The 15,408-nt window shown below is 39.0% G+C and overlaps 1 protein-coding gene across 3 annotated transcripts in view; it reads right to left on the reverse strand.

Annotated features, from left to right (window-relative positions):
* Positions 1–2,702: 2,702 nt before the first annotated feature.
* The window catches only part of cdh19 (cadherin 19, type 2), a 55,344-nt gene continuing 42,638 nt past the window's right edge, over positions 2,703–15,408 (reverse strand). For 2 of the 3 annotated variants that reach the window (XM_046877700.1, XM_046877702.1), the window contains 4 exons: positions 11,313–11,431; positions 10,023–10,140; positions 9,548–9,799; positions 2,703–4,011 (listed from right to left, as the gene is read on the reverse strand). In XM_046877700.1, coding sequence (XP_046733656.1) covers positions 3,506–4,011; positions 9,548–9,799; positions 10,023–10,140; positions 11,313–11,431 — 995 coding nt within the window. In that variant the 3' untranslated portion in view covers positions 2,703–3,505. The remainder of the gene's footprint in view (positions 4,012–9,547; positions 9,800–10,022; positions 10,141–11,312; positions 11,432–15,408) is intronic. The other variant, XM_046877701.1, reaches the window with a different exon arrangement.

The following is a 15,408-nucleotide window of genomic DNA, read 5'->3' on the forward strand; positions in this document are numbered from 1 at the left end:
GAGCCGTGTAAAGGAAAGAATGAATGGGGCCATATATCATGAGATTTTGAGTAAAACCTCCTTCCATCAGCAAGGGCATTGAAGATGAAACGTGGCTGGGTCTTTCAGCATGACAATGATCCCAAACACACCGCCCGGGCAACAAAGGAGTGGCTTCAAAAGAAGCATTTTAAGGTCCTGGAGTGGCCTAGCCAGTCTCCAGAACCCCATAAAAAATATTTGGAGGGAGTTGAAAATCCATGTTGCCCAGCAACAGCCTTAAAACATCATTGCTCTAGAGGAGATCTGCATGGAGGAATGGGCCAAATTATCAGCAACAATGTATAAAAACCCCATGGAGACTTACAGAAAACGTTTGATCTCTGTCATTGCCAATGTAGGGTGGGGAACCACCCACTGGTCCAACGGCGGTTTCCAGAGGCGTGGCGAAGGATTCTCGCGCGTTCTAATCTTTCCTTTCACATAATAAGATAATAAGATTTGGATTAATGTATTACTTCATTTTTGTTATTGACCTCTTATCTGACTCCATTTAGATAAAACATAATAAATATTTGTATAGGTTGTTATTTTACCAATAGTATAATTTTGATGGATGTTTGTCTAGTTATTCTGATTAAGCTCTGGCATTACACTCGTTCATTCGGTTCTCAGAGTCGCACTTGATCCTAGTATGGGGCCTATAATTAATATACTGGTCAACGGTCATAAGCGAATCAGTATTGGTCGCTGCCAGAGGTTGGACTATACGCTTAAGGGGCCGCTTTCTGCGTGCTCAACTTTAAACATACTTTATTTAGTCCCCTTAGAGGTGACACTTAATTATTACAATAATTATTTCTAACCACAGATAATGAATAGAATACTATTGAAATAATCAGAGGTTGAGGCTGACCCTATTTAGAGTGATCAGAAATGTTACTCTAAACGGAAATACATATTGTTAGCCTCCACGCTTCTAAGTACACTTAAACTAACGCCAAGTGCTAGTCGTATCTCTAAAATCCTCAGCTGATGTATTATTCACTATATAACTGGGATTTAGGCCGATCCTAGCCTGATTTCAGCCTTATGGTAACTACGGATACAACGTTATTACTTGCAGTGTCAACATTTACCGAGCAACACAAAATAAAATCAAACATAACAATTTATTAACCAGGTAAGAAAATCACAATTCAAAGCCAATTTATAGTTCAATTAAATATAACACAAATACAAGCCAATAGTATTTACATTTAAACAGGAAATATAAAACCTTTCATACCTGGTAAAGACGACACACAGTGGGGGCGGGATATCTGTTTACAGATTCCCTGAATTGTTGGTCAGTTCTCCTTAAATACCCAGATAGAGTAAGCATTATGTAAACATTATTTAGCCATGGAAGTTTGCATTGATTGGTTCTTACAGACTTGTGGGAGGCACCTCGCCTGTATACATTTGAAGTGGGGCACACGCCCCTTGACTCAATTAAACCTTTTTTATTATTTGTTTTATTGCTGTGGGAATGGGACCTGTGTACCAGTCGCGATAAAACCTTTGTAATGAAATGATACATGAACATTTTCTGTCGTTATTTACATGTGATATGACCTTTCTTACACATAATCATCTGGTGTGCTGTAGAATCCTGTAGAGTCCTGTGTTGAGGATGTAACAGGGAAAGGAGGGATAGAGGGGTCAGACATTTGTCTGCAGATCTACCATTTGTATGGAGATGTGGTGTTTGAAGACCAAGGGTAGCTTTCCGGGGAGCCTACTGTATTCCAGATAAAGTTCTGGTTCTCGAGAGGGGTGTTGCGGGGTCTTGGTCCCCTGCCGTGAGTCCTGGAGGAAACGTGTTGTGTCGTAAAGAGTTCTTTTGATGTCCTTGTTGCTTCGGGCATCTACAGGGCCCACACCCTGCCCTCTCGGGCATCCATGCTGTGTTCTCGGGGAGGGCCGACCTTTTGGTCAGGATCAAGCAAAAGTCTTACACCAACAAAGGTGAGATGAACTTTTGTTATTGACCAAATACTTATTTTTCACCATAATTTGCAAATCAATTCTTTAAAAATCAATGTAAATTTTCTGGATTTTTTCTTTTCTCATTTGGTCTCTCATAGTTAAAGTGTACCTATGATGAAAATTACAGGCCTCTCTCATCTTTTTAAGTGGGAGAACTTGCACAATTAGTGGCTGACTAAATACTTTTTTACCCCACCGTATCTTATCCAACTGATGTGATTTTTTTTTAATTTTTTTCAAAAGAAGTGTCTGCCATGTATATTTTCATAATGAAGTTAGTGCAACTGACAACACTATTATAAGAAGGTTTCTGCAACACAAATGCTGTTTACAGACATTGAACATCCCTGGAATATGCAATATATTTAGAGGTACATATCTAGAGTATTAAAATGGCTTTAAAGAGGGGGCACATTTAAAATAACATTGCTAGATTATTCTTATATATGACTATGCAGAATAATCTAGCAATGTTATTTTAAATGTGCCCCCTCTTTAAAGCCATTTTAATACTCTAGATATGTACCTATTGAAATATTGCATGAGTAAAATAGGAAAAATATAAATATTTAATATTTTCTTTGATATATTATACTTTAGTAATTACTAATGTATTTACTTTTGTTTTAATATTGGACTCTGTCATGTATTTGTGTGCTGAATGCATGCACAATTGCAGGAACGGATGCAAGTGCAGGTAAGAGCGTTTATTGTACCAAGCATACAAATCCTAACTGTTATGCAAAAGAGTAGTCAGAAACAGGCAGATGGAAGATAATTAGCTGAAACAATAGGGTATATATACACACAATAATAAAACACAAAGGCACATGAATACTTGAATCAATTACACAAAATTGCAATAAATCAAACATTGAGAGAAATGTAATTTATTTCATTATGCTTGAAAATTATTTTAGCTTTTTAAATGTTTAATGGTTCAATATTGTATTCAGGAATTTAAGAGCCCACTAAATTTGGAAAACGGGAGAATAGCGTTATGTTTTTCAAAAAGGTCTGTGGAATAGAGTGCTAAGAGAGGAGAGGGTTGAACAAGCAGGAAAAACTGAATAATGACTTGTTTGTTAAACAAAAGTATATATTATTAAAAAAAAATTACTTATCACACAATATAGCTTATATAAAACATATCTGGCCTAGAAAGAAAAGCAATCCTAATAAATCCTTGTCTTTGTTATCTGTACTGGTTACACCTAAATCTTCAGTCTGAATAAATTGAAATTATGAAAAGCAAAAGAATACATATGTGTTTCTCTGTATTTATCTTCACCTTCTAAACTTTCAGGAAAAACTCAACAACAAATGTCTTAATTAAAGAAATGTATGCATTCATTAAGCATAAAATCTCATCTCTGGATTCAAACTAAAAAGTTTCCAGAATTACAGGAATCAAAACTTAAAGATTTCATTGAGCTGTGTGAGCTCACTAGATTTCTGTCATTGCTTATAGAGTTTAGCTTTATTTCTCCGCAGTTCAGAATGAAGTCTCACAATTACTTGGACCTTGCCAGCAAGACAGTCTTAAAACCCCTGGGCCAAAGTCATGGGGTAGATTAAAACAAGGGTCAAAGTTTGAGGATTCCAGTGAGCTAAGGGAGCCTGCAAGTGATCCAGTACCCTCAACGGCATAGGTGTGTAAGCAGTCAAAAGGAGGGACATAGGGGTCTTGGTCAGCCTCAGCCAACCGGTCCATCATAAATTGGTGGAAGACTTCATCCTCTGGACCAATAAGGTGCAAGTGGCATAGAGACAAACGTACATCTGCTACTGTTTCCTCTCTATGGAAAGTGTGCTTACAGTGGTGTGGGTGTGGTCTCAGTGGGACTAACTGTCCAGCACTGACTGCATTTGGAATACCTTCAATCTCACCACAATATGAAATTTTCTCTGAGTACTCTTCTGTGTCATGTCCTTGGATGTCAAGTTTCTGCTGTTGTACTGTCTTGTGTCTCCACACAGCTACCATTAGTAAAGAAAGCGCTGCAATTTGAAGAAAGAGATGTTAAGTCGACAACTTTGATGTTCTGTTAACTTATTATCTAATCAATGCTATTTTTTCAAGAAATAAAATGCATCACATTATCACTTTACAAATGTACACATTATTGCAACATTAACAAAATGTATAGCAAATGGCCATGACAAAGAATAGACTTGTTAATAATGACTATGTATTATAGTAATATTGTGATGTTCTTAAGTAGGTATTGCCATATATATATATATATATTTTGCAAGTTCTCCCACTTAGAAATCATGGAGGGGTCTGAAATTGTCATCGTAGGTGTATGTCCACTGTGAGAAACATAATCTAAAAAACAAAATCCAGAAATCACAATATATGCTTTTTAAACTATTTATTTGTATGATACAGCTGCAAATAAGTATTTGAACATCTGTCTATCAGCTAGAATTCTGACCCTCAAAGACCTGTCTGCCTTTAAAATGTCCACCTCCACTACATTTATTATCCTAAATTAGATGCACCTGTTTGAGGTCGTTAGCTGCATAAAGACACCTGTCCACCCCATACAATCAGTAAGAATCCAACTTTTGGAATTATGACCCAAAAGTTTTATTTTGGTCTCATCTGACCACATGACTTTCTCCCATGACTCCTCTGGATCATCCAAATGGTCATTGGCAAACTTAAGACGTGCCTGGACATGTGCTGGTTTAAGCAGGGGAACCTTCCGTGCCATGCATGATTTCAAACCATGACGTCTTAGTGTATTACCAACAGTAACCTTGGAAACGGTGGTCCCAGCTCTTTTCAGGTCATTGACCAGCTCCTCCTGTGAAGTTCTGGGCTGATTTCTCACCTTCTTTAGGATCATTGAGACCCCACGAGGTGAGATCTTGCATGGAACCCCAGTCCGAGGGAGATTGACAGTCATGTTTAGCTTCTTCCATTTTTTAATGATTGCTCCAACAGTGGACATTTTTTCACCAAGCTGCTTGGCAATTTCCCCGTAGCCCTTTCCAGTCTTGTGGAGGTGTAAAACTTTGGACAGCTCTTTGGTCTTGGCCATGTTAGTAGTTGGGTTCTTACTGATTGTATGGGGTGGACAGGTGTCTTTATGCAGCTAACGACCTCAAACAGGTGCATCTAATTTAGAATAATAAATGTAGTGGAGGTGGACATTTTAAAGGCAGACTAACAGGTCTTTGAGGGTCAGAATTCTAGCTGATTATTTGCAGCTGTATCATAAAAAGAAATAGTTTAAAAATCATATATTGTGATTTCTGGATATTTATTTTTTTTATATTATGTCTCTCACAGTGGACATGCACCTACGATGACAATTTCAGACCCCTCCATGATTTCTAAGTGGGAGAACTTGCAAAATAGCAGGGTGTTCAAATACTTATTTTCCTCACTGTGTATATATATATATATATATATATATATATATATATATATATATATATATATATATATACAGTGGAACCCACTTATCTCGACCTCGGTTAACTCGACAACCCTATTAAGTCGACGTTTTTTGAAGTGGAACCGCCTAATTCTCGCTTTGTCTAAGCACTTTTTTATCGGTTTTGTCGGTTTTATGTCGCCAAACCCTAATATCTCGAGCACTAGGGTGAAAAAATTTGCCATTTAAGTCAGTTTTTTTGATCGGCACTGTACAGCCGCAGAAGAACTTGCGAAAGTGGCGGAAAAATCAAGCCTTACAGATGCTACAGGTGTTGTATTGTATACTGGTGAATCTCTGCTGTTAGTTAGTGCACATATGCCTTTTGTTCTTAAATGTTATGCGATGAACGAGCGGCGAAAGACGCGCTTGGTAGGAGCACGGCGCGGCAGCAAAAGGATAGAATTAACAACAGCAGGATCGGGGGAATCCGTGATGCGCTTTGGAAAGAAAAGCGCAGCTGTTGAGAGAGTGCCGGTGGGAAGGCACCTACCGGGATACGCATGAGCGATAACAACGACCGCCGTTAACCAACATATACCAACAATAACGGACAGTGAGAGTGTGGAAGTTTAAATGGGAGCTGGTGATGAGTGCTAAACGAGCACCATATGTGCGCGATTGAAGCTTCAGAGAAAGCGGCCGAAAAAGCACCGGCCACGCCCCCTTCGGCTTTCTGGATTCCTGACAGTTAACAAACATGTACTGTATGTACATTTTTATAGCATGCCTTCATCAAACAAATCGCGGCAACGCTGTTGTGTAAAACAACCTCCAAAAACATGTGCATGCACATTCTCATTTATTAACGCACATCATGTACATAAAGAAATTTCAAGCACGTTAATATATTGCCGCCATATTGATTTTCGTTTATCTCGATCATCGGTTATCTTTTTTTTTTTTTTTTTTTTTTTATATATATATTTGCATCTATTTTTATTTCTTTGTCTTGCTGCTGTAACATAGAAATTTCCCCACTGTGGGACGAATAAAGGTTTATCTTATCTTATCTTATCTTATCTTATCTTATCTCAATGCTGTTTGGCAACCCCTTAGGACATCCACATAACCGGGTTCCACTGTATATATGTGTGTGTGTTAATAAAATTTGTGCTGTTTAAAATTTATTTGTGTTAAGGCATTATTAACGTGTTAATTTTGACAGCCCTAGTTTTAATCTTTTTTTTTTGCAGGTGTGGTTTTCAAGCAGGGAGAGAGAGATAAGGCCAAGATAAACGCTTATATGAATCTAATTTTGCAGGATATCATCATTAAATTTAAAATATTTTAAACTCATGAAATATGTGGATTTCAACTTTTCTGGATTGATCCAGGACTGATTTCATGTACTTATGGTTTTTATATTGAGATATATTTTTTTCAAAAATACCTAAATTGTGTATGAAGCACACTTTTACCAGGAACTTTTACAATTTAAATTAAGGCAGGTCATTTTCAGCTGTAAGTCCTAAAAGTGGGGGTGTGACCTATCAGGCTAATATGTATAAACATTTTCCCAATAATCTATTTTTTTCCTTTCAGAGTGTTTCTCTAAAGCTTTTCACCCGAGTATAAGTTTAGGTTAGAGTTTCCAATCAAATTCCAGCAGTCACATCCCATGTTGCTGGTGTCAATGGTATCTGCCATATGCCCTTCAGAATCAGCACTGCGGGCTCTTTTAGCATAAAATCCATGCGGGTGGAAGCTACTGCTTATCAGTGAGTTTCTGACTCTGAGGTCATCCAATCTAGATTTTTACATCTTTTGGTCAGACAGTACTCTGGTCAGACTTCACAAACCACATCTGAAGCAAAATTTACAAGTTACAAGCTTTTTGATTCAATAATGGCGGAATTTGATTTGGTTTCAGATAGTCTTACAAGAACACTTACAAGGTGAACTTTTCAAGAGAAGCTGGACATCATCAAGAAAGGTCAGCCAAAACAATTCAGAACATGTTTATACTTTGGCATTTTTTTTCATGTAGAATTTGCACAAAAACACACAATTTGTCTTAATTTCAAATCCACAAAAGATTATAAAACCAAGTTCAAGATTGTTTTAACTAACCTTTCTTGATGATATCCAGCTTTTCTTAAAAAGTGTGTTATGTTAATTGGGTTTCTTGCTTTAGTAATGCTATTCATTCTCAATGCATGAGATACCGCTCTGTGATGCAGCACTCTGTTATACTGCATTTCTGTATAATATTGATTTTTTCTATAGCTGTGACTACATGATGATGGTATTAAGAGGTGGTTTGATTCGGGTAGAACAACATTGAAGGCCTAGGTGTGAAATGCATTCTGTCTGTATTTTACCAACTATTAGAGAAAGCATGAGTACCAAGACCTGAAAAAGATATCTAGTAAAACAGAAGCCAGCAGCCACCACAATTTTCCTCTTATTGCACACTTAAGATACTTGTTGGGACCATGCCCACTTACAGCTTGGTTTACCCTTTTACAGGCCTAATAAAAAGCCATGCAAGAGTAGAGTACATTCAGGAAATGGTCTAAACAAGGTTAGATCCGGTCCTCCACTGCAACAGCAGCAGAGTTTGTCTTATGGAGAATCACATCATGTGGTAATGAATAGAAGAAAGCTTTTAGCATCACTTCACAACACTACAATTACAGATATATGTCATATGGGCTCTCTGGAATCTGCTCAGTTTTCCAATGCCTAATAAATGAAATATGAAAATATGTCATCAGTTATATTCTAAAGTAGACCCCATCAATCAAAGACCATGTTCACCATATCTACTTGGTCCTTCAATGTTTCCTTTAAAATGAGATGTACTTAAATGGAGAGATGTGCACAATCTCTTTTCAGGGGTACATAATTAGTCTGGATGGAATCACCATGAACCATTCACACCTGGCTGGAAGTGTGGCCTCACACCTTGAATCATTAAAGACATACAGAGGATCCCAGGTTTCACAAATTTTGACTGGGGATTAATTTGTGCTTTGTTGAGTCTTTTTTATGATCACAAGAAACTAGACAACTATACATCCACACTACCAAGTTTCTGAACTTATTCTTCCATTGTTCATTATAAACACGGCTCATCAACTGGGCCCATATCACAGTTGCACAGGCCAACTGGGCACCTTGCACACCCACTGCCTTCTGCAGGAAATGTTTTTGTGACAAGCACATGTTTGAGGAGGTGCACTGAGCCATATGTGCTGCTCCACATGTTAAAAAAAAGTGCCTCGAACACTTGGAGGCAAGCTCCTCCTACTGCCTATACCTCTTAGCCATTGGCTTTTACACTGATCTGCCTGATTTCCTGGAGAACACTGCTATGGTAATAGTAGATTGCTTCTCCAATATATTGCACTGTGATACAACTCCCCAGCATCCCCTCTACCTTGGCCACAGCAAAGCTTCTTATCTGTTATTTGTTTTAGTATCTTTTCGAATCCCAGTAGAGATACTCAATGACCAGGGCCCCAGTTCACCTCAGAAGTAAATTAGGAGTGAAGAAATTGAAGAAAGGAGTGAGAAACTAGGAGTGACAGAGACCTTGACCTCAGGATACCATCCCCAAGCTAACAGAATGTAAACCCCTTATGCCTTAGCAGACATAAATGACTGCTTTCAGTAGACTTGGTGGGTCTAGGAAAACACACATCAGAGGCTGGAACAGACTACCTGTGCCTATAAGCCAAGTGCTCAACAAAAATATAGTGACCATCCCTGCTATTCACCTGGTCAAGTCCATCCATCTGTCAACTATTATTATTATTATTATTATTATTATTATTATTATTATTATTTTATTTATGTATTTATTTGTTTTTTTTAATTGTTATTATTATTAAATGTGTGTTGAGTTCACACTGGTAATCTAGGATAAGCTTGTCAGACGGACCATACTTGCCTACTTGATTTGAAGCAGAGCTGATTTAGACTTTACAGTCACAGGCTCTCTGTCAAAAGAGCATTCTGTGTTTCATTTATTTGATTGTTAGTGTCTAATTCTGTATTATTCTAAGAAAAATAATTATACAAACATTTTGTTTTTAGTCATATTTAGCTCATATTGCAGTTCATACTGAATATCATACCTATTATGGTAATGAGGCATATAGAAAGGCCTAGAAGGGCCTGCATGTTGACACCCAAAGATAGGGTTAATGTTTCAATTCCGCTAGATGGACAGTGCACTCTAGAATGGCATACACACACACTTATGGTAAAGGTGATAGTGCTGGATAGAGCAGGAGAGCCACTGTCTGTTATTACTACAGGGAGATGATATAGTATTTGATCACGACGTGTAAACGTGCTACGACGGGTCAAAATTCCTGCTGTGTTGTCTGTAAAAGAAAAAAAAGAAGATTAATTTACGAAGAACTGGCTGATGTACAATATATATGTAGACTTCATTCATAATATGTCTCATGTTATGCTTCTGTTCAGATTCTAAGCTTAGCTATTTTGTAACAAAAATTTTATAGTAACAAAACAAAATGTATTTTTAGTTTAATATTACTTAATATGTATATGAGCTGTATTTTGTAACTCTGTCATTTACTGCACCTTGGTTGTCCCTGATGGTAAAGTTGGGGTTAATGGTTTTATCAGGGACCATGGAAAAATAAAAATGATGACCTTCTGTGGGATCGTCAGCATCCACAGCACTTATAACCTGGATGACCTTTATTAAAAAAAATAACTTTGAATAATCTGTTTATTATCATCATGTCTGTATTTGATAAACTTTGAACTGTCTCTTAAGGATAATATAATAAGATGCTTAAAGATGTATCTGGTTTTATCCAAACAGACCAAGATATCAAGTGAAATTAACCCTAAATAGCAGCACCAAACTTTACTTACATAGTTGAGTAAACTGAAAGATGCCGGTTGAGGATTAAGCATATTAGTGCCTAAAGCTTAGTAAACAAACACTCCTGTTCATTATAATTAATCATGCTAGTAAATATACAGTATACAGTAAATATATTGTAATATATTTGTATATATTTAAAGTTAATTTCGTGTGTTCTTCTTGTTGATGTCAATGCATAGGTAGAAGGTACAACCAATTAGTACATAATTGATTATAGAGAAAGAAAAAAGCCTGTTCTGAGTTGGCAAGTATAAAAACAAACACCCAAAGAGGCAGCAGTAAAAATACATGAAAATGGTGCATATACTGTAGGTAAACATGTTTAAATCCTATCTAAAAAATTAATACTGTAAAACCCTGTTGTACGAGCAACTAATAGTACGAGCAAACGGAGATACGAGCGACTTTGCTCGCAAAATTTTACTCTATTTCACGAGCAAATTTCGAAGGCACGAGCAAACCCACACTGCCAGTTCCCCGTTTTCGGCCGAGGGCAGCATCAGTTGCTTAGTTGATGACGTATCGCTTGGTCGCTCTCGTTGTTCAGTGCAGCAAAAATGTACCTTTTTTAGTGTTATATTTTTATTTAACTACAAATCTTGAAAAATGTCTCCCAAGAAAATAATTGATAATGCTGTGAAAACAAAAGTAAATAGAATTACCATTGAAACCATAAAGGATACAAGAGTGGTGCGCGTCTCACTCTCGCAATCAACCACTACCACATGGGTAAGTGTTTGTAAAAATAGACTACAAAAACTTTTTAAGTGCAGAAATAAGCGATCGAATTAGGTCTCGGAATGGATTAAATCACTTTTAAATTCATTCCTATGGGGAAAATTAGTTTGAACGTACGAGCAAATGGACCTACGAGCAATTTTCAAGAATGAATTATGCTCGTCCAACGGGGGGTTTTACTGTAAGACATTTAAAGCTTAATACTTAGAGAACATTAGTTTGTCTGTATGTATGCATACTTTCCCTGCCTGTGTGCCCTCACACACATAGGGCTTGTATTCTTTAGACAGAGTGGGTATGTTGTCATTGACATCTAGTACTTTGATGACCACAGAAACTGAGGACAGCTGATTTTTACCTAGATAGATAGATAGATAGATAGATAGATAGATAGATAGATAGATAGATAGATAGATAGATAGATAGATAGATAGATAGATAGATAGATAGAAATAAAAGTATAATTAATTAATTATGTTTTAAACCCCAAAAATATGTATCATGGGGTTTATGGGATAGGAGGTAGTGGTCAAAAAGTGCAGTCAAAAGTGAATCAGACTTAAAAGGTACACTGCCTGACCACTAAACTATGAAGCATTCAACCTTTATCATTAACAAATCATAAACAAATGCGGGGGAAGCGTGGTGGAGTGAAAGCTAAGCTAACATCACACCGGCTCTCTTTACCCAGCGTCTTCCTCACCACTGTTCGTTCACTGGTGAACAAAATGGAGGACAAAATGGAACAGACTGTTCATCCTGAAGCTGCGTTTATTGTTGCGGGAGATTTTAATCACTCAAACTTAAAGGCAGTGCTCCCCAAATTTCACCAGCATGTTTCCTGTCACACCAGAGTGAACAAAACCTTAGACCATGTATACACAAACATGGCTGGAGCTTACGTTGTGGCCCCCCTCCCCCAACTGGGACAGTCATATCACCTTTCTGTTCCTCACCCCCAAATATGAACCCTCAAGATGTGGCCTGCAGAAGCAGATTTCAAACTCAAGGAAAGGTTTCTACACACAGACTGGAGTACATTTGATTCTCAGGCCACCAGTGACACGGACATCGATTGCTACACCTCCTTTGTACTGGATTACATCAATACCACCATAGACAGTGTTACTACTCAGAAACAGATCATCAAATACCAAGGAACAGATGACTGCCTTCAAAACAGGCGACGCACAGGCCTACAGCACATCAAAGAGGCCAAGCACTGCTACAAGCGAAAGACAGAGGAGCATTTTTCCAACTCTGACACTCGATGCATGTGGCAAGGCATCCAGGCCATCAGTGAATACAAATCCTCCCACTCCACCCCCGCTGCCACTGATGTCCTCTTCGTGAAAGAGCTTAATGACTTCTATGCCTGCTTTGAGAGAGACAACAGAAGAACTGCCACCAGGCTCAAACCCTTGGCTGACCACCCTCCAATCACACTCTTCTCCACAGATGTCTGCAATGCACTGAGCCGGATCAGCGCACACAAAGCCGATGGACCAGACAACATCCCTGGACGTGTATTAAGGGCATGTGCTGAGCAGCTCACTGGGGTCGTTACAGGATGCAGAAAAATTAGTTAATGTTTTTGTTACATTTAGATTAGACTACTGTTATGGAACAACCTTCCAATCAGTGTTCAGGACTCAGACACAGTCTCAGTGTTCAAGTCGAGGTTGAAAACATATCTATGTAGTCAAGCCTTTTATCAGTAGATTTTTCTCTTAGGTAAAGGCGCAGATCTGGAGGGAACATGGATATAGAGTGTTTGGTGAACTGGGATATTTGTATGCTGTCGTCCTCTCACACTGTTGGTGTTACCTTCTGGTTTTCCCTTTTAGTTATGCTGCCATAGCGAGTCTTGCCGGAGTACAAACTGCACAGTGATATTAACTTTCATACAACAATAAAGACGCATAATAATCTATATCCTTCTCTTCCTGTCACCCCTCTTCTCTCTCTCTCTTTATCTCTCTTTTGGTCGAGTTAAACATGCTCCTGAGCTTCTAGTGACCACTGTTCTTGCCCCTCTCCCCTCCGTGGATCTTCCCACTTCGTCCAGGCCTGCCTCTGGATATTGTTTTCTTTGACTGGAGGCCACTTTGTGCAGCTTGGGACGGTTTCTCATCAACGCCTTGGGTGGTTCCATGAAATTCCAGAGTAAGAACGGGCGCTTTGAGAATGGATTGGACTGTAGTTAATGTCAACAGTCTGCTACAATGACTCAGGACTACTTTTCGCTTCTGATCACCATGACTGTACCCCGCAACATTGTATATCTGCTATAAATAGACATTCGGTGCAACCCAGGTGAGGATGGGTTCCCACTTGAATCTGGTTCCTCTCAAGGTTTCTTCCTTATACCATCTCGGAGAGTTTTTCCTTGCCACAGTCGCCACCGGCTTGCTAATCAGGGACAAACTTACTTATAAAGAACATATTCACTTTTAATCACCACATTATCTGTGTAATAGCCAAACTTGTAGATCTGGGCATTAACACCCTATCTTGCAACTGGATAATGGACTTTCTGACCAACAGACCCCAGCAGGTTCAATCAGGCTCCATCTGCTCCAACAACATCACACTCAACACTTGTGTACCACAAGGCTGCATGCTGAGCCCCTTCCTCTACTCCCTCTTCACCGCCGACTGCAGGACTGTGAATTTATCTAACTCCAACATCAAGTTTGCAGATGACACTACCGTGATCGGTCTCATCACCAACAATGATGAGACTGCCTACAGTTAGGAGATCCAGTACATAGCCACATAGTGCAATGACAATAACTTGCTCCTTAACACCTCCAAGACAAAGAAGCTCATTGTGGACTTCAGGAAAGAGACAAGAGGCACACATGACATCACCCACATCAATGGGATGGCTGTTGAGCGCGTCTCCAGTTTCAAGTTTCTGGGGATCCACATCTCGGCGTACCTGTCCTGGACTACCAACACCTCCAGTCTGATCAAGAAGGCTCACCAGCGCCTCTTTTTCCTGAGGACACTAAGGAAAAATCAGCTTTCCTCGGATATCCTGGTGAACTTCTACTGCTGCACAATAGAAAGCATCCTGACCAAATGTGTCACAGTCTGGTATGGGAGCTGCTCTGTTGCAGAGCGCAGAGCATTGCAGCAGGTGGTGAAAACCGCCCAGCGCATCACAGGGACTCCACTTCCAGCCATGGAGGACATCCAGTAGAATCGCTATCTGCTTCGAGCTCGCAGCATTCTTCAAGACTCCTCTCATCCCGCCCCTAGACTGTTTTCTCTTCTGCCCTTCGGCAGGCGTTACAGTTGCCTCCGGACCAGGACCAGCCGACTAAAGAACAGCTTTTTTCCTAGAGCTGTCTCTTTATTGAACTCTGCCCCTAATTGCGCTAATGGACTGTCTACACAAAAACATATGCTCATTTGTACATTTGCTCATTTATCACCTCACACTTCGTTATTGCACTAATGGACTGTTTACACAAAATCTATGCTTATTTGCAAACTTGCTATTTTTTGCATTGCTGCTCACCATTGCCTAACTTACCATTGTATATATCCACCTGATTTCTGTTTATAGTAATAACAATATATTTTGTCTATAGCACATATCCTTCTGTGAATTTCAGTTTATAGTAATAGCCGTCTGTATATGTTCATAGTACATATACAGTGGTGCAAAAAAGTATTTAGTCAGCCACCAATTGTGAAAGTTCTCCCCCTTAAAAAGACAAGAGAGGCCTGTAATTTTCATCATAGGTACACTTCAACTATGAGAGACAAAATGAGAAAAAAAAATCCAGAAAATCACATTGTAGACTTTATTTACAAATTATGGTAGAAAATAAGTATTTGGTCAATAACAAAAGTTAATCTCAACACTTTGTTATATACCCTTTGTTGGCAATGACAGATCAAACGTTTTCTGTAAGTCTCCACAAGGTTTTTACACACTGTTGCTGGTAGTTTGGCCCATTCCTCCATGCAGATCTCCTCTAGAGCAGTGATGTTTTGGGGCTGTCGCTGGGAAACACAGATTTTCAACTCCCTCCAAAGATTTTCTATGGGGTTGAGATCTGGAGACTGGCTAGGCCACTCCAGGACCTTGAAATGGTTCTTACGAAGCCACTCCTTCGTTGCCCGGGCAGTGTGTTTGGGATCATTGTCATGCTGAAAGACCCAGCCACGTTTAATCTCCAATGCCCTTGCTGATGGAAGGAGGTTTTCACTCAAAATCGCACGATATATGGCCCCATTCATTCTTTCCTTTACACGAATCAGTCGTCCTGGTCCCTTTGCAGAAAAACAGCCCCAAAGCATGATGTTTCCACCCCCTTG

The sequence above is a fragment of the Silurus meridionalis genome, chromosome 21 (assembly GCF_014805685.1).
Source record: "Silurus meridionalis isolate SWU-2019-XX chromosome 21, ASM1480568v1, whole genome shotgun sequence".
NCBI lineage: Eukaryota > Metazoa > Chordata > Actinopteri > Siluriformes > Siluridae > Silurus > Silurus meridionalis.